Consider the following 22,509-nt stretch of genomic DNA (forward strand, 5'->3'; position numbering starts at 1 on the left):
GGATTTCGGATAAGGGATTGTCAACCTGTAGTAAAAAAAAATGCAACTTTTGCTCAAATTCACTGTACATGAACACAGTAATTATGTTTTTAAGTAATCCTCAAATATCTTTTGCTCTATTATATGGCAGGAAGGGGTAAGTTAGGCTAGAGCTTTTTCCTTGTGTATCAACAACCATTTTGGGGACCAACCTTGACTATTATGGGTTGTGAATGTAAAGTGTTACCCCTGTGGCAGTAGGTTTACTTTAAAGGCAGGATTCTTCATTGTCATTTACAAATTATGAAAATTGGTATTTCAGGAAACCTTGCAAGATACTAATGCTATATTTCACACAATGGATTACTGTATGTCATAAATGATGAATAAAAATATAATAATAATCAGCAGTCTTCAGTTTTGCTCTTGCTTAATAGGCAGTTTTCATTAAGTGCTCTCAGTAAAGTCTAAAACCAGGTACAACTCCCCTCATCAATACACTGTACACAAAAGACTGCTGATCTTTGGCACTTTCATATTTCATATTAAAAAAAAAAAAATTATCTTCAGTACTATTAATTTTAACAGCAACCATTCTATTTTACATTACATCTGCACTTAGCTTTACAGTGGGACAGTAAAGGTAATATTAGAAAACAAGTGTGGAACACCTCACCCAGCAAGGGTGTACAGCCACAGAAACACAAGTTAATTATGTTTTATAAGGCCGAGAACCTTTCTTTCACTAGGTACATGAACATTAACCGAGTATAAAATTTCCAATGACATACACAACCACTGTAATCTTTTATATACAATCATTGTATAAAAGTAACAGGAAAATAACTAAAACTCAGCTTTGAAACGAGACAGCAATTTAGCAACCTGTGCCAAAAATGAGAAGACTATCACTTGATCCTTGCTAGCCCAATACTGTACCTGAATGCAAAATTACTCACCAATACTATTTACATTACCATGCCAACAAATTACTGTACAGAATATTGTTGTCACACGGATTAATATCAATAAAACAATAACAAAGTAAATCTCATGAAGAGCTAATTGAGCCAGACCATTAATGACTGTGGTGGCAAAGCACAGTAGAAACTCCGTAACTGTATCAGACTTCTAAAATATTATTATTTCCCTCCATTGATATAAGAAAAAATTATTATGGGTTTAGTGTTTTATGACAATTATCAAAATTTACACAATTTTATTTTCCACGACAGGTAGTTCCCGACTTACGACGGGGTTAGGGACCCAAATCCAGGTCGTAAGTCCAACATAGATAACAAAAAAAATAATAGTAATTAAAAAAAAAATAAAAAATCTACAATGAAAGACAGTACAGTGAAAGTAGTAAATAATGAGGAATGGATACAGTACAGTAAAAGTAATAAATAATGAGGAATGGATAATAATGTAAGTTCACAGCGTGATCAGTATAGGATACGATAGCCAAACACCAACTAAGCGCTGTATTGAGTGAGTGTAACCACACGGTGACCCAAGCCACGCCCTCGCTCAGGACGGAAACGTTTCGGCATGGAAAATGCGTGCGTCACTTGAAAAAAGTTTTGGTTACGACTGCGGCGTTCGTAAGTGCGGATGGACGTAAGTTGAGTCAGTCGTAAGTCGGGGACTACTTGTATTTACATAATAGAAAACAATTTATTAAAAATTAAAAAATAACCTAAATCTCTTCTTTGGAGAATATGGAGATTCTATTGCACTTTCCATGCACTTCCTCTGAAATATATTCGTTACATAAAATTTTTAAATGATGCACAAATACTGCATGTCAAATACAAGTTCCAAGTTTTATACCCTGCCTTCGTTATCTACTGGTTAATTTTCATTACAATACTGAGTAAGCAATGTTCTGATCTTTTAACTGTGGGAAGCCCCCCCCCAAAATAACCATCTTTCCGTGTAGCACTAATCCAAACAAAAGACTTTCATCAATGCAAAAGTAAATTTTTCTCTGAATTTCCACATGTTATCAGGCACAGATCTTAGTTCCTTTGAAGCATTTGCTCCCAAACATATATTAGTCAAACCTGAGTCTGTTGAGTCAAATGTGTACTCATGTGATGTGAAGGGCTTAGATTCCCATGTCCACATTTCTTCCACTAGCCAACGTTGCCTACACTTACTGGGCCAGGTTCACCATCACAAGAACTTGAATCACTTTATTTGTTCTTCTACTGTTTGTTGTACAAATTTCCTGCATATCAAACATATTAAGTTTATCATCACTGCATTCTATGTTATCAGAATCAATTACAGTATATATCCAAGATACAGTCAGTTCTCCTATAATGCAAATTTTCATAACATAAATTGGATATAACGCAATATTTTTTATAATGCAGATGTGAAGTGGATATAACACAAATGAGTGAAACATAACAATTGACACACAAGTAGGAATAAGTGGTTCTACAGCTGCCTCAGAGTAGTGTCACACAAGGCAGGGTGCCGGTGGCCACTTCTAAATGCTGTCTATGGTGGCAATTTGGTATTGACTCTGAATAAATCCACAGTTAACATGTGTGATCATAAGGGGTGAACTTGGAGGTGTGCAGTGATTATTTCACTGCCCAGTTATGACCAAATTAGTACTAATTTTGTGTAAACAACTTTATCTACACTTCAGATATATAAAGGTAAGATCTTAAGCTAAGTGATGTTTATTTTAATAACCTGTATATTTATTTACTTCTTTTTTTTTTACTGTACTGAATGGTAAAAAATTTGATATTGAAACACTCAATTTGGTAATGAATTTCAAGGGATCTGGAAATGACAGAAAAATAAGATTTGCCAACCCAAGTTACGTTACCCAACACGTCTCAGTCTGTTACATACGTGCAGACTGTGCTTTACCATATATTATTTTTCTTCCAAACATTCTATTAAGTTTATTTACATTTCCTATGGTTAGAAATGCTTTTATTTAAAAAGTTTTATCATTAAAAGCTGTTAAGTCACACTCCTCTAATTTCATAATTTTCCCTCTTCACCCTCCTTCATGGCTGTTTTTTATCACTTACCAACATAGACTAACGCACTGTAACAACTGGTTTTCTCACTTTTCATGTTTTATTATATTAATGAATAATATTACCACACTAAAACACAGTGATTATAAAAGAACACACAAAACAAACTATTACAAATTGTACAGAAAATCTGTGTCATGTTGGTGTTCTCAAATCTACTGCTCCCGAACCCCTTAATTCCCATTGAATCAATAGTTACTATAACATTATGTTCTTCAGGGATGCAACTACTGTATTAAAGGAGAACTGACTATCAACAACATCCTCATTCTGGACGACTACCCTGGAAGTGTACAGGTTGTACTCTCCCCCATGATAACTTGATAGATACTGGGCTGTAGAGTTGAAAAAATCTATCTTCCATTCAGGTGGCAAAATCAAGTGATGCCAACAAAAGTTTTATGGCCCCAACTACTCATACGAGAGCACATGGTATCTTTTAAAGTGCGAAACCTGTACATCTCATACTTACAGTGCACAAAATATAAAAATCCTCACATACTCAAGATATACACAGTGAAAAGGTTAATTACTGATCCATTGCTCACAGAAGTAATACTCATTTTAAAGGAAACTTATCCATTTATTCAAAGAATCTTAGTCATAAAGCTATTTTCCCCAAAATAAATTTGAACTTCAAATACTGTAACTGTTTTACCATAAAATTATCATCGAAGCTACTGTAATATTGAATAGCTTTACAAAGTATTCAGTGAATGAGGAGTTCTTGTTCCACTGTGAATTTCAGGACACTAGATACAGATTTTACAGAAAAAAATTACTAAACAACATCCCTTTCCATATGCTTTAAGTCTACAAAACTCTAAAGACTAATCTGTTTTTAAGGTAAATTAAAAAAAATAATGGCTTAAATTACTGGATAATCTTGATCCCATAAACGTATGAAGCAAGAGATGAAAGGTATACATAGTAATAATGTAATGTCAATAGAAATTAAAAACATGATATTCTTCTAACCAAATGAAAGTAGCACTGTACATGGTTAATTTTATAGGACCTTGTCAAAAGAAGAGAGAGCTGCAACAGATGTAAAAGTGACCTACATCATGAAGGATTTACAAGTGGCTTACTTGTATACATACACAAAATTGTATACACATACAATCAAGAAAATACTGCATCACAAGTAAGATTACTGGAAGATTGTTGGGCATTTAGTTTATCATGCTGAATGCTCAAGACTTAAGCACCATGATGGAATACCAAGTAACCCCAAAAGAAAAACTACTACTTTGAGAAAAAAACTTTAACAGGTATCGTATTTTAGACTTCATTAATTTTCTTTACTACAGTACTACTTGTTTTAAGGGGTTCGATAAGTCAAATTCAAATTGTTTAAAGTATTTTCACTACAGTAAAAGTACAGTATATGGTCTTTGTTGAAGTATAAAAAATCAGAAAAAGGAAAAATTAATTGGGAGGTTACATAGCTGAGACATTTGTCACAAATTCAAGTTGTAATAATCTTATCAGTCATTATTAACCAAAAGTTGGGGTCAAAATAGGTGACCCCCCACAATTCTGGTTCTTAAAAGTTGCACATACAAAAGAAATGAAATGGACCATGTCAATAACCACCTGCACATGCCTTCTCAAGCTTTATCTTTATATATAGTTTAATTATGGAATATGATGCAATTCATATGGTAGCATAAATTGCATTACAATGGCAATATCAACTCATGGTAAAAATTTAGTTGCTGATGGTGGTCCCTCGATTAACTAACGGTTCAATAAACAAAATTTCGGTTAACGAATTAGCTCCCATAAGGATTTTCAGTTCCATTAACGAACAAAACTTCGATTGACGAAAGCCTTATGAGAAACACGCTTTGTTGTGCGCATCAGCTGATCTGCTATTCCGCCAATGCTATAACGAATCAAATTGGTTCTAGAACCTCGTTCGTTATAGGATTAATCCGTTCCAGGCCCCCAAATACGACGACTTAACACTGAAAAATTTCTGTGGAAATTTTAAAAAATACGGTACTTTATCTGACCTTAGTGTTGTTCTGCATGCAGGACAGGAGGTAGAGGAGGAGGAGGAGGAGGAGGAGGAGAGGAGGATTATGGGGAAGAGGAGTCATCCTTCCTAGCCCTCTTTGGTGACTCTTACAGGTACTTTGTTTATTTATAATTTATTGTACAGTATACTGTACAGTACAGTACTGTATTTAGTTTATATTTAATGTTTTGTTAATTCTATTACCAGTATACAGTACTCCGTATGTATACTTTTTCTGTGAGTTGGAACCAATTACCCAATATCCCATTGAAATAATAGATTCAGTTAAAAAAAATTTCGGTTAACAACCGACTCTGTGGAACCAATTGTGTTCGTTAATCGAGGGACCACTGTAATGAAGGCAAAATTTTTTGGACTTCTGTGTTACCTATAATAAACTATTGTACGTACTTCTATTTAACCCTTTCACTGCAATTTGAGGTTTCACTGTGGCTGATACATATAGGACACCTATCTTCAAATTTTGCACTCGACAATTTGGTGGCCAAATATTAGTGATAGTAGGCTAAGTGGCAATCCCTCAAGTGTTGCCATACGATATGAAAAAAAAATTCTGAGTAAATGGACCAGTGTGCTTCATCATGTCGAAGGAGTGATTACAGGATCTTTATGCTGCTGCCACCTCAATCTCAGCAGCATGGCAAGGCAGTGCAAATCACTAAGAGATTTTTTATGGATATAAAATAGTTGATATGAATGATTACTAACATGATGAATATTGGCCTAACAGTAAAGAATAAGGGGATATATGTGAGGAGAGTGACTCGGAGAATGCTAGGGAGTGACAATAACCCACGTGTGCAGTGAACAAGGAAACTGTCACACGTTGACAAGAGCTGGCAAGACTAGGTCTTCACATCATTCACCCCAATACAGTTTGCGTCTGATTCATCACAATCTGGTATAACTGATGCTTACACTGTGACTGACAACACACACCTTATTCAAGGTGATAAGACACAGAAAATTTGGCCAGTTTATGATTATGTGCACACAAATTCTAATACAAAGTTCAGACCCTTTCAAAATGTCTCCATAGAGGAGAGCCTGACAAAGTGGAGGTGTAACTTTCAAAGCATCATTGTTTTTGAGTAAAATTTTTGTACTCTGTGACAGTGATAGTGGTTATATTTCAGATTTCATATGTATACTGGGAAGGAAATAAAGGTTGTGCATGCTGCAAATCTAGGTATTTCTGGCTCGGTTATCAAAACATTTTTGACTCATCTACAGAAAGCACAAGTACTCTACATTGACAATAGGTACACAAACCCACACCTCTTTCTATACTTGCTTGAGGAAAATACTGGAGCATGTAAAACTGTGTGAGCAAACAGAAACGGCATGGCTAATATTCCAGTGGTCAAGAGTGGTGAGCAAGTGATACAGAACATTAAGAACATTCTGTGCATCATGAAGGAGGGATATGTGACACTGATGAGACATAACAAGTTGAAAGAGAGTCCACGTTTGTTAGAATAAATGTAGAAAGAAATAAAAGTTATTTTCCATATGCTAGATATGTTGCTTCTTAATAGTTACTACAGTACTTACATCAAGTAAAAACTGGTAGTAACCAGTCACTGCTAGACATTTGTGAAAATGTTGTCCACCAAATGATTGAAATGTTTTAATCTTCCTGACATCACACCAATGGCCAAATTGGAGCTTTGTTGACCCTCTTGTGGGATACAGGAGATGCTATGTGTGTACCCACACACCCAAGGTGCAGAAAAGGTAACGGCAAACAACATTAAAGTGTCAGAAGTGCAATGTCCCTCTCTGCGTCCACCCATGCACTCTGAAAACCTATTGAATAAATGGTGTAGTGGGAGAGATCATATAAATATAATGTAAATACGTAATAGTATGTAAGCTGGTGCACAAATTAATCCCATGAGCAGTGTCCATAATTGATGGTATGAGGGCTCAGACTCTCAACTGGCTCTGCCATGTCAATATTATTATTATCAACTCTGTATCTGTATTTTTTCTGGCTAAATGCACTGTTTCAATATCAATATAATCCACATCTCATAATTTCTGTGTATGCTTTGCCACAATTATCAGTGGATTTAAAAATTTATTTTCACTTGAATTTTAATGTTGTATAATAGTCTATTATACAAAGCCACCAGTGAATTTATGGACATGTATAATTCATAGAAGAGGAAGAACACTTGGTTTCATCATGCATTAGGCATTGCGGTCTCACACCAGATGGCTTATCGCCAGTGTTAGGTAACCCATTTACCAGGAGAGTGCCTGCATTCAGATGAGACCCACACATTCTTGACCACGAGTGAGAACTATATAAAATTTATTTGAAATTTCCTAAAACTCTCCAAAATGGGGGATAGGGCCATTAATTATACAGATGAAGTGAAAGGGTTAACAATTACTATCAAGGTTTGAATAGTCATGCACTGCCTATGTGAATGTTTTTTGTCTACCTACTACAGTGGTTTTAAGATGCATGTCAATTGTTATAACTGTTCATATTTGTCTACAAATCAATTCTTTTATAGTACTGTACAAATACTGAACAACATTTAGAATACACATAAGCAGCTAGATCACAATGTGAGAGTTATGTTCTGTCTCTACACACCGGAATGGAGAAGTAGAGTACAATGAGCTGTATTAATTTAAGGCAGGTGAATTTCGACTTCAGCAAGATGTTATTCAGGTGATGTTTATGCCAAGGCCAGCAACAGCAGGTATGAATCAACTTTCTGTAATGATGCTGCATGGACAGTTGCCTAAAACTTGCAGAACCTTTGGATCTGGTGCAACTAAGTTGATCAACAACATTGTCTATTAGGAAACAAAATTGTATAATGACTTTAAAAAAAATACTGTCAGGTTCACACACACACAGAATGACTAAAGAAACAGGCAGAAATCTCAGTTTAACAACCATATTGCAACCACTTTGTTTGACATCTGATAATTCACAGAGATGCCAAGAAAAGATTTATGGGAGTGAAAGTTATTGAAACAGAGTGGAAGTTTCTGGAGGATTTACAAGGACCAAGAAGGATGCTTTGTCATAGTTCAGTGGACATGGCATGGCAGAGAACAACAGGGAGGCAAATGGGGAGGCAGGTTGCAATGGATAATGTGCTCTGGAAAGAGCAAGAGGACACAGAGAAAACTAATCTGTAGTAGTTTGATACTGATGGCTGGACAACTGATGAGAACAAATGTACTAAAGATGAATATACCTAAGAACAACAGGTTATCAACAACAGGGAAAAAGAGAAGATTCTTAAATCTGGATGAAGGTAAGTTGTCTCAATAATACACATCCATGAAAACCCTAGGAAAGTAAGAGGCTTTCTATAGTGTGGCTGACAAACTGATATCCACATATCATTTATCACAAAACCAGGCTACAAAAGCTGTCACTAAGATGGTCAACTACATGTTCAATAACAGTTGGAAGTACTTTGGTAATGATGCCCACAACAATGATCTAAGCACAGCTCCTGCATAATCAGATATCTTCAAGCTCAAGGACACTGTAAGAATTAGACAATAAAAAGCTACGCAGCTAACTGAAAGTCTACCCGGACAAGGTCACATCGAATACGATAAGGACTGTGGATGATTTTGATATTATTGTACAGTACTGTAAATAGTTCAATGTCTTAATTATAGATATGGTGATTATAACTGTGTGTCAAAATTTATGAACAGCTATAAAATCTTCATCTTCTTACATACACTAATTGATATCTAAAATATATACACATCACTGCTACAAAAGTATTTGTACCAAGTGTATTTTCTGTTATAGAAGTACAGTTATCATTCATTAATGTATTCGTATCCTGTCTACCTAATATCACATGACAGAACGTAATGTTATTATGGTAATATTCACTAAACTTTAAGGACATATGTACAGGGGGTTATTGACAGAAAATTGCACAAATTTCTTTATGTATCTGCTTTCTGTAAGTGATATCCAATTCTGAGAAGAAGAAAATAAGAAACACCTCAACATACTTGTTTTTGAATCAGGTTATCAAAACAATAAGTGTGAGGAAAATTGAACATGAGACACACTGACTAAACAGTATTAATTAAGCAAAGTGCTCAGCTTGGACAAAATTTTCTTGCAGTGTAAAAGAAATTGTTTTTTTTTTTTAGATATTCTTTGTGATACAACATGTTTACTGTATATACAGTATACCCAGAGCATATAAATACATAGGATAAAACACAATTACAAGTGCAATAATTTCAATTCGTACACCTGACATAATTTCAGTCTATTGACAAGCTTTCATAAAATTTTCAAGATTATACAAGCAACACTTTTTCCTAAATTAACCCCTCCACTACGGGAACACCACTTTCAATATTGTACAGGCATCCCTCTTTATCCGCAGGGGATAGGTTCATTAAATGTCATTCAGTTATTGAATATTCGGATAGAGAATAATATACAGTAATACGGTTAGTGGGAAAATATTTTGCAGCGAAGCTTGTTGTCGTGTTTTGGTTTGTTCTTGTGCTTTACACTACGTATAAATAAAATATAATTAAAATATTGTACCTAAACAAAAAGATAAACTAAATAAACTACATCTACATAATACAGTTGGTACAGTACATTACCTTTCTCCTGTTCATGATGCTTACTTATCTCAAGCTCACCTTGGAGTTTCATTTACAGTATTTTAGAAAAAACAAAATTCAAATAAAATTCTCAAATTTGTATACACTGAAATCATATTTGTGTCAGGTGTATACCTTGGGAATTATTGGTGTGTTTTGGGGGGCCACCTGATGTGTTACTAAATTTGAATACTAAGAAAATTTATAAACGAAATCACCACTTATGACAACCCTGAAAATGCAACAAGAAAATGAAGGTACACCAACCCTCTCAGCCTCGCACGACGCCATTGTGGCATCGAACATAAAAGGCAAAATAACTTACGCTCAGTCTCGCGACGCCAATGTGGCATCCCAAAACTATTTGGTGAAACTGACTGAACTTTGGACGTCATTTTCTTTGTGTGGGTCTTATCACCTTCCCCTAGACAGTCTTGGTCATCGTGTGCATGGCAGCGCAGCATGAAGCCAGTGTCACTCTGGCCATTAGAGCGAGAGGAGGGTTATATTATTTTTCCTTATACCACAATATTCTACATGCATTGTTCTTTATTTTGGTATATAGTACATATCAATGACCACCACAATACAAGCAAAATGTAAATGGAAATCGAGATGTTACTAAAAATTTTCCTACTTTTACTTAAAAAAAGTAGCTTAAATTTCAAGAATTTTCAAGTTATTTATGGTTTCATAAAAATTTTCATAAAATTTTACTTTAGAAGTGGACCCAATACAATTAATAAAAACAATTCCATGGCAGTGAAATGAGCCTAAAAAAAAAAAAAGGCCGATTTTTCGGCAAAAACCTCTGAGGCTGAGCGTAAGTTTTCGTGCACATATGTGTCTCAGGCTCCGAGGTTGAGAGGGCTAATTGTGCTTAAAAGAATCATAAATTATTCCTGTAATAATTGAAATCCTTTAAAAATACTGCACTATACAGGATAATCCTTTTAATCATTTGCTAGAACAATAAATTTTTCAAATAGACATTCTGACTACCTTATATAAATATCAACATTAAATAAGTAACCAACCATTTATGTAAATATTACTTTTATCCATCTTCAACTTTGTTCCTTATACTGTACAACACTTTAGCAAAAACTGGTACTAAGAAAAATACCCATAACTTTTATTCTATCAAATATAAGAAATGACAGTAAGCATTGCTAGTACACAATTCATACATTTTTATGCTCTGATGTTTAGACAATTTTGACATAAGCCTGTTTGATGGTACACTGAAGTATCACACATCGCGAACAACCATCACTCATCGTCACACTCTACACAACAGAGGTTACTCACACTGTCTCTCCTTTCATTTGATATTCTCCAAGTTACCAAGTCACTAAAATTAATAATTTTTCAACTTGTTACTTGAAAATGTGCATTCTGGTCTAACTGAATTAATTTCAGTTTCATCCATACAGTAGGATAGTCTATGCATCACACTTCAAGCTACCAATCACGTTGTTTCTTTATCAGTTTTCTCGAGATTTTCTGTTTCATTAGCATTTTTCTCAAGATTTTCTGTATTATCAGTTTTCTCGAGATTTTCTGTTTCATTATCAGTTTTCTCAAGATTTTCCATTTCAATAACAATTTTCTCGGGATTTTCTGTTTCATTTCCAGTTTTCTTGAGATACTCCATTTCATCTTGATATATTCTATCTACCTTGATCCATGTTGTGCACATAGAACGGAAGAGCTGAAATTAATAAGAAAAGTCAACATGCAATAAAACTGTCAATTAATAAACAAGTAATTTGCAATATATAGAATAATGACTTGTACATATATAATCTTTCTCCTACTGGATATCCTTACCCCAATTCACAAACCAATAAATAAATTGCAATTTAATTAATTATTTTATCAACACATGACTGGGACCTGACGCTACCGGGTGCTTGACCCACGCCGGGCGGCGGGTGTGAGAGAGGCATCACTTGTGTCTCGGTGTTGCTACGAGTCACACATTTGCGTCTGTTGTTTTTATATTTTATGTAATTTTGTTTAATTTCACTGAAAATGTCAAAAAGAGCTTCAGATACCCCTATGGGTAACAGTGAGAAGAAAAGGAAGCATCTCTCATTATCGATAGTACATAAAGTGGAGTTATTACAGAAGCTTGATCGTGGTGTACCTGTGTGGCGTCTTACTAAAGAATATGGTGTGGGAACTACCACTGTACTGTATATGACTTAAAGAAACAGAAACACAAGTTGTTGAAGTTTTACACTGACAGTGATGACCATAAACTAATGAAAAACAGAAAAACATTGCATAGGGCAAAAAATGAAGATCTTGACCGTGTGCTGATTGAGTGGATTCGACAACGAAGAAGTGAATGTGTTCCACTGACTGGTTTGATGGTCATGAAACAAGCTAGAATATACCATGAAGAACTGAACATTGATGGTGAGTGAGAATATTCAGAAGGTTGGCTGCAGAAATTTAAGAAGTGTCATGGTATAAAATATCTGAAAATCTGTGGTGAAAAAGGTTCTGCTGATCATGAAGCAGCTGAAAATTACATTGACGAGTTTGCTAAAATAATATCTGATGAAAACCTTAGTCCTGAACAAATTTACAATGCTGATGAAACAGCTCTGTACTGGCGCTACGTTCCTAGAAAAAAATTAACAACGGCTGATGAGAGAGCACCAACAGGTGTTAAGGATGCTAAGGACAGGTTGACCATTCTTGGGTGTGCCAATGCTGCAGGCACACACAAGTGTAGGCTAACAGTGCTCATAAAGAAGAGAATGGTAGGCTAACAGTGCTCATAAAGAAGGAACAGGCTTAAAACTTTCAGTTGTATGAGAGGAGTAACAGTACAAGAAGATTGAGTGGAAATATATAAAAAAAATAGTTTTATAAATCGATTTTAGATAATTGATTTAAAGCGACGCCCATAATTAAGGACAATGTTTTAATTTAAAGCGAATCTTTCCTATTTTGCCGAGTCAATCAAGGCCCAACATATTTTAAATTTCGCGCCTAATGTTTCCCACCAGACGCATCTCTGGACACGCTACACGGCTACCCGCCACCCTCACGCATCCTCAATTCTGGCGCTGATGCTCCAGTGAACGGACATCCTGTGTGACACTATCTCTTCTACCACGTGTATCAACCATCGCCACTATGTCCAAGATGCCAGCTACTACATCATTAACTACCCCACAGGCCAAGAAATCAAGGCAAGCCATTACACTGGAGCAGAAAATCAAGGTGCTGGAAGCACTGCAGCGTGGAAATGGCGCTTCAAGTGTGGGACGTGAATTTGGACTATCGGAGAGCTCTGTCCGTACTATAAAGCTCAACGAGAAAAAAATTAGAGCAGCCTATGCTTCGCCAGATGTTGCCAATGGTAAACTCCACCTCAAGAGTGCTATGTATGGTGAGATGGAAGAAGCACTTAAGTTATGGGTAGAAGGCATGCAGCGCAGAAAACTTCCTCTCACTGGCCCCATTGAAATATTACACAACCGTCAGCAGAGGCGGGAAATATGACTGCGAACAACTTCATATTTTTCCCGCCTCTGCTAATGGTCGTGGAATATTTCAATGCAATTCTGATCTTTAAAAATGTTGTTTTTGCATAATGTAGTATTACTTATACGTAATTTGTCTTAGTATGCCTTATTGTGGGTGAAAATAAGTACGTATATATTAAATGCATTTTCCGAAAGAGTGAATTTGCTACCAGAGATTAACAGTTAATTCATGTACAGTATAATACTTCTGATAAATTTCCTATGTGCTTATGTTTGAAATAATGAATGTATGTATCTTTATATAATTTAGCTCAACATCTTACTCGTCAGAAACGGTCATCCCAACGATTATGAATAAACTCATTTAGAAATACATCATTACTTCAGGACAAAATCAGACAGGTTTGCAACAGCCAATCAGCTGTAAATCTTGGGGAGGGGGCGGGGCATCTTTTCTCAGCTGAGACAAAACGCACTATACCCCTGCCATGGATTGTAGGCAGAAGAGCGGCTGAACGTAGGTCCTGGTGGGCTTATATTTAGGCCAAAAAGATCCTGATTGGACAGCCATAGTTTTGAGAATCAATTATTGATAAATTTCAAAAGAAAGATTTGCAAATAAAGATGTGTAATGCTATGAGTCTTAAATTTTCATCTTGGTTCACTATTTTTGTTTTAATTTACTCTGGATTTATTTTAATATTTGAGACAATTTATAATTTTGTTGTTACTTTTTACTTTCAATATTTAAGTACTTTATGAATGAGATACTTTTTTTACTTCTACTTGAGTACATTGATCTTTGGATACTTTTACTTCTATCGAGCAAAATTTTGCCAATGTAACAAAACCTTAACTTTAGAAACAAAGTCCTGTACTTTTTTACAACTCTGCACACTGCCTCCCCTAATGTAGTATCATGGCTTGTACACAGCATAGTGCAGCAGCAGCCACACATCTATAAGTAAGCTGGGTTGCTGGCAGAACTGTGTGGTTCTCTCTCAGCATCACCCGGAGGATGGTTTGAGGGGGGAAAAGAGCTATTTTTGTACATAAAATATTTTAAGATGTATGATATATCATTTTTATTATTTATTACAGCAGTTTTTTGTTCATTTTTGAAGGGAGAGGAGGAGAATCTTACCAGAGTATATATTTTTTTTCCTTCTAAAATATGTTTTTTATTTTATTTTTTACCAAGGTTTCCTTTATCGTGAGTTTTGCTTTCCGCTTATTGAATTTTAGTCATAAATAAACCCTTTCGATTACAGTGAAGTTCTGTAAAAGAAAAGTCTGAAAATAGGGGGATGACTGAATACTGATAAAATGTTACTTAGCTGGCTTTCTGATCATTAGTATTGACAAATGAAGCATTATAAACTGCACTGCATTCATGAAATGAAAATATTCCTAACAGTTCTCTTATTTCCTTGATGTGAAAATATAAACTCTTTATATTAAGAAATTTACATGAAAACAAAAAATTTCACCATACCCCCATGATCCAGTGGTCGTTGGCCAGCAAGTCTCGAAGAATTGTGGTGGTGTGCTTACTGGGGTGAGTAACTCTCATGTTGGTTACTGTTGATTTACACTGAGAATAATAATCATATTTCTGATGGGACACCTTATTATACATCTGAGAGATATTCGAGCAGCGATCACACACTTCAAAATTCTGAAAATAAAAAAAGGATTGGATTTTGAGCCATGATCTGTATTTAATAAAAAATTTACTACAACTAATACCGTACTTTCAGCTGCCCATATTCAAAGGAGCAGTTGCCTTGTGTTTACACATAATTTAATAAGAAAAATAAATATTGAAATTGTCATTTCCTGTCATAAACAGGTTTACACATTCTCCATGCATTTTAATTATAAAAACCTCAAAGCAACAACTCTGCACATCAAAGGACAGTACAACCTTTTGCAAAAGTTCAATGCCCACAAATAACATCTAAACATGTGCTTTATTGTTTTGACTTTAAAAGAGTAAATAAAGAACGGCACTTTGGCAAGAAGTAATCCCTTAAGGCTTTGATCTCTTTATTTTGGCAAAGAAAAATGTTGGTTAACTTCTATAGAATGAAGTTAGTATGCATAATTCATGTATTAATTCTACAGAACAGAACAAGATTTTAATTTCATGGTAAAGTGAACTCTTGAAAAATTAACCCTGTAAATCCAGATTTGGAAGATTCGGACAAAAAATTGGGGGGTTCTGGGCTAAGAAGATTCCCTAAGAAGCATTCCCAAAACAGGGTGAAGGTAGTTTTAGACTTAAAGTTTTTATCTTATAAAATGTCGTAAACTAAATTTAGCAGAATATAACGTGTATTACTGGAATCCTTGCAAGACAGCGTAGAATTTAAGTATAAGCATCACATAGTTTGCACAAGAGATGAAAAATTTAGTCCTTTAGTGTAGTACATTTGAGTACAGTAATATGTTGCTCAAAATTATGGCTTTTTCACAGGAAAAAGTCTGTATAACTAATCCCAGTGGTCTCCCCTTTTAGTCTGGACCTTCGAGGGTTCACTGTATAAAAGTAACTACTCTATATTGCATTGAAGGACAATTAACAAATGGTGTATCATACCTTTGCATCTAACTCTGCTGGTAATGGTTCTCGGGACCGGAGAGTCTGTTGGTTGTATGGCTGACCATACAGTTGTGAAAGTTTTGAGGCAGGGTTCTTGGTACAAGCTTGGCACATGTCAGCATTCTTAGTAATCATTACATTGACGCATGGCCATGTGTCTAAGGAACTCTGCAAGACGAAAATTGACTTAGTGCTTCTGTTTACCTTTGTTTTGTTTTTTAACAATTTAATTTTATGAAATGTCAAAGATTAAAGTGGAAAGATTACATAGATCACACTAACATCAATTAGAGATTTATATAAAAAAAAAAATGCAAAATGAGTCTTGAAGGCACTCTCCTACTATAAAGCAAGGTGGATGGAACTAAAGGCAAGAACCGACTCTTTTTATTTGCCGACATCCATTAACTCTCACCACACTAAAATCTCCATAAATCACTCACCATGCTCTCCTATCATTCATATAATGTAATCCACTAATATGTCCTTTATCCCATCCTTCCATCTCCTTCTTTCTTTTACTCTCCCTCTCCCCCTAACCATCCACCTCTGAATATTTTTTTTTTGCCAATCTTTCAAGAAGTTCGATAAAACCTCCACTATAAATTTAATAAGTTTCAAAGGCATTCCTGTCATCATCATCAACATTTTATGGCCATTTTCCACGCTTGCATGGGTCAGCATAAAAGGAAGGATACTCAGATGTAACTTTAGAAGATAAAAACATCATTTTATGTACAGTACAGGTCGTATTTTATAGACGACATACTGGATTTTTGAGGCTGGCACTTTCTTCAGCATACTTTTAAACTAGGTGAAAACAATCTTTGCTCTGCTCCCACACTCCCTGCCATAGATTCTAAGCATTGTACTCTTACTCCAAGACAATTTATTGATCGTGGATAACTTAAAGTAAGCAGTTTCCTTAGAATGTTCATCCTAATCCAGAAGGAAGGCTGTCAACAAAAAGGTAAACTTACAAACTGGTGTCATGGTTCACAATTCTACACCTCTGGCTCTGGTGGCTGAAAGGTGAGTGTTCAAAACAAAATAATTATCTGACCACATTTTATATCTTTTGTCACATGTAGTAATAATACAAGAGGAAACTGTGATGTTAGGAAAAAAATATTTGATCTACAAAAAAAGGAGGAAACTTTACAAATTTATTTATACAGCACAGTGAACTATAGACACCTACCCGGAACTGGTCACTCCAGTCAACGATTTCCAGGATCTTCTTTTTCCTCTGTTCAGCTAACTCATCAATTACTTTAACTCTTTCAACAAAGTAATCATCTGTGGAAGAAAAATAAATAAATCAAAATACCCCCCAAAAAATTGTGGTATCAGATATAAGAGTAGAGTATTACAAATACCGTTATAGTAACAAAATGCAAATTCACTAAATGTAAGAAAGACTATGCAAGGGCAAAGGAGTCGGGTAATAACCAAGATGGAAAAAAAAAAGATAAAAGGAGAAAAAACATAAAGAAAGGTGACAATGGAAGGAGAGACACAAATGCAAATGGGATGAAAGAAAATAAGGGTGGAGGAAAATAGAAGTGAGAGACAGTAGAGATAAATAACATGATTACAGGGAAGAGAAAAGTAGAATGAGAGGGATGAAAAGGGTTCGGGATAAAGGAAGAAAGAAGGTTGAAGAGCACAGATAGGGATAATGGATAACATTTTTCTGGAGAGAGAGAAAGCTATGTAAATTTAGTAGTTCTACCCCCCCTCCCCTTTCCCTTTTTAGTGTGACAATTATTGCTCTTTTTTTTTAAGCAGTAACACATCGCCACTACTAAGAAAATTAACTAAAAGTGAGCAATGATAATTTTGGAATGAGGATAAGCATATGCCAGTGAGAGAGTGCTGATGCAAGTTGGGTGGAATGGGTAAGTGGACAATCGAAATCCATCATGTAATTAGCAAGTTAGTTCTTATTAAAGCCTTGTAATTTATAAAAACAAAATTATATGTTCTAGCTTATAATTTCTTAAAAGAAGCTCAACACTTTTTTAAGGTCAATAATTGCAACTAATAAATATCACCTGGCAGGTTTAAGAGGGAAGGGAATTGGGAATAAGAGAAGCACAGAAGACAGGGTTAGGACATTAAGGAAGAAAAGAGGAGGGAGATAAAATAGAGTAATAGGAAAAAAGGAAGGTACAGTAATGAGAATGCATACGACAGGAAAGGAAAGATGAGCATCACTCTAAGAGTAACAATACAAATTAAACATCCAAACCATTTTCTTCATAAATCTCCATTAAGAAATTGTTGTCTAGTGCTTGTGAGATAAGAGTTTGTAGGTAAATCTCAAAGCTTGGCATGTGTGAGCGCAGTTCTTCCGAGATTCTGCAAAGAGAAAATTGAAGTCTTTGAGTCTTCAATCAAAATTAATTCAATAATAATAATATTAAAAGCTTTATATATCATACTGTTCATCATCCCTGTAAAAAAATTTAATTATTTTTCAGATACACTATATATAATCTTAATTACCATACAGTATAACATTAAAAATAAAATTACCCGTAATTGAAAATTAAACACTTAAGGGCTCTACATACAGTACTGTATATTACTTATCTTACTAATCTCAAACTAATTTATTATTCTCTACACAACAGTAGGGTCTCAGAGTACAGTACGTGAGGGTTACGTTCCTGGCATCCCTGCGGAAGTGCAAAATTTGCGTATATTTGCCCCCCCACCCATATAGATATGTAAAACCCATTTTTTATACTAAGGCGACTGACACGCAACTTCAGAGTTTGATATGCCACTCCATAGTACTGTAATTTCAATATCTTGATTATTTCTTCAAAAGTTCTCACAGTATGCTTTTTTCTTTCTCACTCCCATCACCAAGAGCACTGCCACTAATTTTCCTCTCAGGGGCCATGATTGCGGTAAAATTCACCAATAAAGAAAAACTTCACCAGCACGAACGTCTGGGAGATGTTCAAGGAACCAGTACAAGAGAGGAAAGGATGCCAGAGTTGTGTTAAGGTTATTTTTCAACCCATAATTTCAGGTAGATGTACAGTACATTCTTTTATTTTTGGATCTGTTACTTGCACACACAATTGTTCATACAGAATGTGCACTTTTTAAGAATAATTACTGGCATCATAAAATCAGAAACATGACGGGGGAATAAACCTTCCGTCATGTGCTGGAGTTAGCTCCCACAGCTGTGTGTGTGTGTGTGGTGGGGGGTCATTGGCTGGTCACTGTCTCTTGTGTCCAGTGTGTAATGAAATGATTGCCAAATGGCAATGCAGTATTTTTTCTTTTCTTTTATTTATTAGTAATACAGTGGTCCCTTGGTTAACGAACACAATTCGTTCCAGAAGGTCATTCGTTAACCGAAACCATTGTTTCAATGGGATTTTGGGTAAGTGATTCCAGCTCACCGAACATTACATACAAAGTAAAAATAAATGCAGTAAAGTACACTTACTTTGAGGCATGTATGTAGAAGGCTCCTGGTTGATGATGATGATGGGAATTAGAAGCAGGGGTGGAGAAGGGAGAAGAGAAGGAAGTGGGGGTGGAAGAGAAATCACCCCATGCTTCATGGCGTCATTTCACCCATAAAATTTTAAGTTCACTAGGTGTAATTCAAGATTATTTTCTTTAAATCAACACTACACGAGAATAACCAGTTATAGTACCTCCTTCTTTCCTCACACAGCCAAACTGTGGAATGCTCTGCCTTCTTCTGTGTTTCTATACTCATACAATCTGTCTCACTTTAAAAAGCTGGTTTTCTGGCATCTTTGTGGTGTAGATTAATACAGTATAACCTTTTTCTTTTCTATTTTTAATTTCTTTCTATTCTTATTTTTTCGCCCCCGGGGCCCCGTTGTGGGTCGATGACCTGTGCCCGGGTGGGCTAGTCCCCATAAAAAAAAAAGGCCGATTGTACCATGACTGTCTCACCAGAGTATCTAAATAATTTCTCATAAAATACAAATGTAAAGTCTGTATACAACAATTCTAATGCATACAATTTATACTAATGTACTGTAAAAGCAAAAGAAAAAAAGATTATGCAAGAAATAAACTGAGAATGAGTTTAAATGAGCCTAACTCATGATGTCAGAGAAGCACTAAAAAAGGTTCAATTATAAGTTTGATCAAATGCACTAGCAAGGAACCACTCATCAACAGCAGTAAACAGTACTGTACTTTCATAAGACTTGGCTACTCCCCACCTCAGTCTAAAATCCTGGTGATCCAGCAAACCTTCACTTGTAGAGAATAACAAAAACAAAAAATTATATTATACAGTATATAATTATAAATTATGCAGCTAAAAGCCTGAAGGTTTCTTCTCTATTTACCTAAAAAATAAATTATATTCAATGAGTAAATACAACCCCAGGCAGGCAGTGCAGCAATAGCTGGCTGGGAGATTTAACAAACTTTTGGGTGAGACTGTACGACTCTACCAAGACTTGATTTAAAAAAAAATGCGCTATATACCAAACCCCTCCTCAAATATCTGAAGTTATCAAATATAGAGTAAAACTGTAATACTGTACAGTACACTGCTCTCATGTGACTTAGAAATAAAGAATATATACAGGTAATATAAAACCACAAAATAAAAAAATAGACTGGAAAGTGAATTATGTGTAGAGAAGAAGGTAGTTGAGGGTGGACTGACTTAGTAATAGTTCTCCCTGTCGATGCTCCTGACACCGACCCCTTTAAAATGACCCATGTAACTACTTTCACCTTAATTTCCATATTATTTGCGTTCATTTGGTGCCGGGTTAAAAAAACATTATCGTAAAATAACCGATTTTCACCTCCCAAAAAATTCCAACACACAACCCCAGACAAGTTACTGTGGCATCTTAAGTTCCCGGTGAAATTTTTACATAGTGAACAGCTAACCAGCCAGGAAAGGAGCTGTTTATGTCTTGTGTTACCAAACTATACTTTATAAAAAATAAAAAAAATTCCAATATTGTGACAATTTATCTTGACTAAAAATGCTGAACTTTTTCAAAAACAGTAAAGTCTCAAAAGTACACGAGGGTTATATTCCTGGGATCCTCACGTAAACACGAATTCAAGTATATCCCCCCCCTCATATACGTATACTGTATGTGTATAACCCTTCTTTATAACGAGGTGACCAACTTCAGTTTCATACACCACACCTTAATAAGTCAAATATTGACTTTTCCTTCAAAAGTTCTCACAGTATGCCCTTTTTTTCTTTCTCTCACTCTCGTCACTTTGACAACTGCCACTAATTTCCTCTTAGGGGCCATGATTGCCGTATAATTCACCAAAAAGAAAAGCTTTACCAGCACAAGCGCCTCGGAGATGTTCCCTGAACCAATGCGAGAGAGAGAAAGAAGCCAGAGTTCCAATGATTATTTTTCAACTCATAATTTCTTCTTCTTTTTTTACTGTTACATACACAACAATCTTTCATACAAAATGTGCCATAAAAAAAATAAATAAATATCATAAGTTCAAAAACATAAAAGAAATAGTTAGCATGTAGAGCAGGGGAGGGTAAGGATAAAAAGAATATCTCCTTCCACACTCGAAGCATCCTCTGGGTGACGTGACACAGTTCAGCATCTCAACCAGGCAATCACCCACCTGACTCACATCAGGGAGGGAGGAAGGGAGCATGGCTGCAATGGTGAGTTGGCTATGCTGTTACAAAAGGCCACTACTTCCACACACAAATGTTCACTTCTCAAACGTGCACATCCATGCTCTTCATTTTTCTTATTTTATAGTTTTATATTATATTTTCTATATTCTAAGACATATTCTTGCTATAACAGTTTGTCATTCGCCGATATTACTAAAAATAAATTTGAGACAATGTAGCAACAGCGCAGCAACATTGAAACATGACAAATATTGTATGTAGTTCATATGTTGACAACTGTTGTATTTTAGTGTATTTTGTTCCACTTCTTTTAATGAGTAAGACGATATTTGTAGCTGTGGTTATTGAAAACTTACTCTTGAGGGTAGCAGGCAAACGCCACTTTGTTTGTCCTCTGCACCACTACCATGTGGTCGCCCAGAAGTTCAGCCCACAACTGTGTGACATCAATCAGGAACTGTACTATTCGCGAGTGTTAGGTCAAAATCTGCGAATGGTATTAACCCTCTCAGCCTCAGAGCTTGAGACACATACATGCATGAATACTTATGCTCAGCCTCAGAGGTTTTTGCCAAAAAATCGTTGATTTTTTTTTTTTTTAGGGCTCAATTCACTGCCATTGAATTGTTTTATTAATTGTAATGAGGTTTCTTCTAGAATAAAATTGTCTGAAAAATTTTATGAAACACATATTTACAATACAGGTAAAGGAAATTACTATCTCTAGAATGAATGGCTCCCTGTCCCAGCAGCAAAAATGTTGGCAACTTTAAAACCACCCACAGACATTCTTGGGTACATCCAGAGTGTCATCAGCGAATAGTAGAGGACCGCGAAATAAAAATCCGTGAATTTGGGCCCCCCGTAGATACACGTACTCTGAGACCCTACTGTATACTGAAGAAAGTTTGGTATTGGATGAGTTTTGGGGGATTCATTTAACACTGAAAAACTCCCTATACCAACTGGCTGTGCACCAATTATTTTGATATAGAGAGGTAATATAC

The 22,509-nt window shown here is 35.5% G+C and overlaps 1 protein-coding gene across 3 annotated transcripts in view; it reads right to left on the bottom strand.

The window, feature by feature from the left end:
• Positions 1–10,501: 10,501 nt before the first annotated feature.
• Positions 10,502–22,509, bottom strand: part of LOC121869531 — a 67,866-nt gene continuing 55,858 nt past the window's right edge. For all 3 annotated transcript variants that reach the window (XM_042370899.1, XM_042370900.1, XM_042370898.1), the window contains 5 exons: positions 18,095–18,204; positions 17,042–17,139; positions 15,838–16,008; positions 14,731–14,913; positions 10,502–11,440 (listed from right to left, as the gene is read on the bottom strand). In XM_042370899.1, the coding sequence (XP_042226833.1) occupies positions 11,198–11,440; positions 14,731–14,913; positions 15,838–16,008; positions 17,042–17,139; positions 18,095–18,204 (805 nt within the window). In that variant the 3' untranslated portion in view covers positions 10,502–11,197. The remainder of the gene's footprint in view (positions 11,441–14,730; positions 14,914–15,837; positions 16,009–17,041; positions 17,140–18,094; positions 18,205–22,509) is intronic.

Source organism: Homarus americanus, unplaced genomic scaffold, assembly GCF_018991925.1.
Source record: "Homarus americanus isolate GMGI-L3 unplaced genomic scaffold, GMGI_Hamer_2.0 scaffold23578, whole genome shotgun sequence".
Lineage (NCBI taxonomy): Eukaryota > Metazoa > Arthropoda > Malacostraca > Decapoda > Nephropidae > Homarus > Homarus americanus.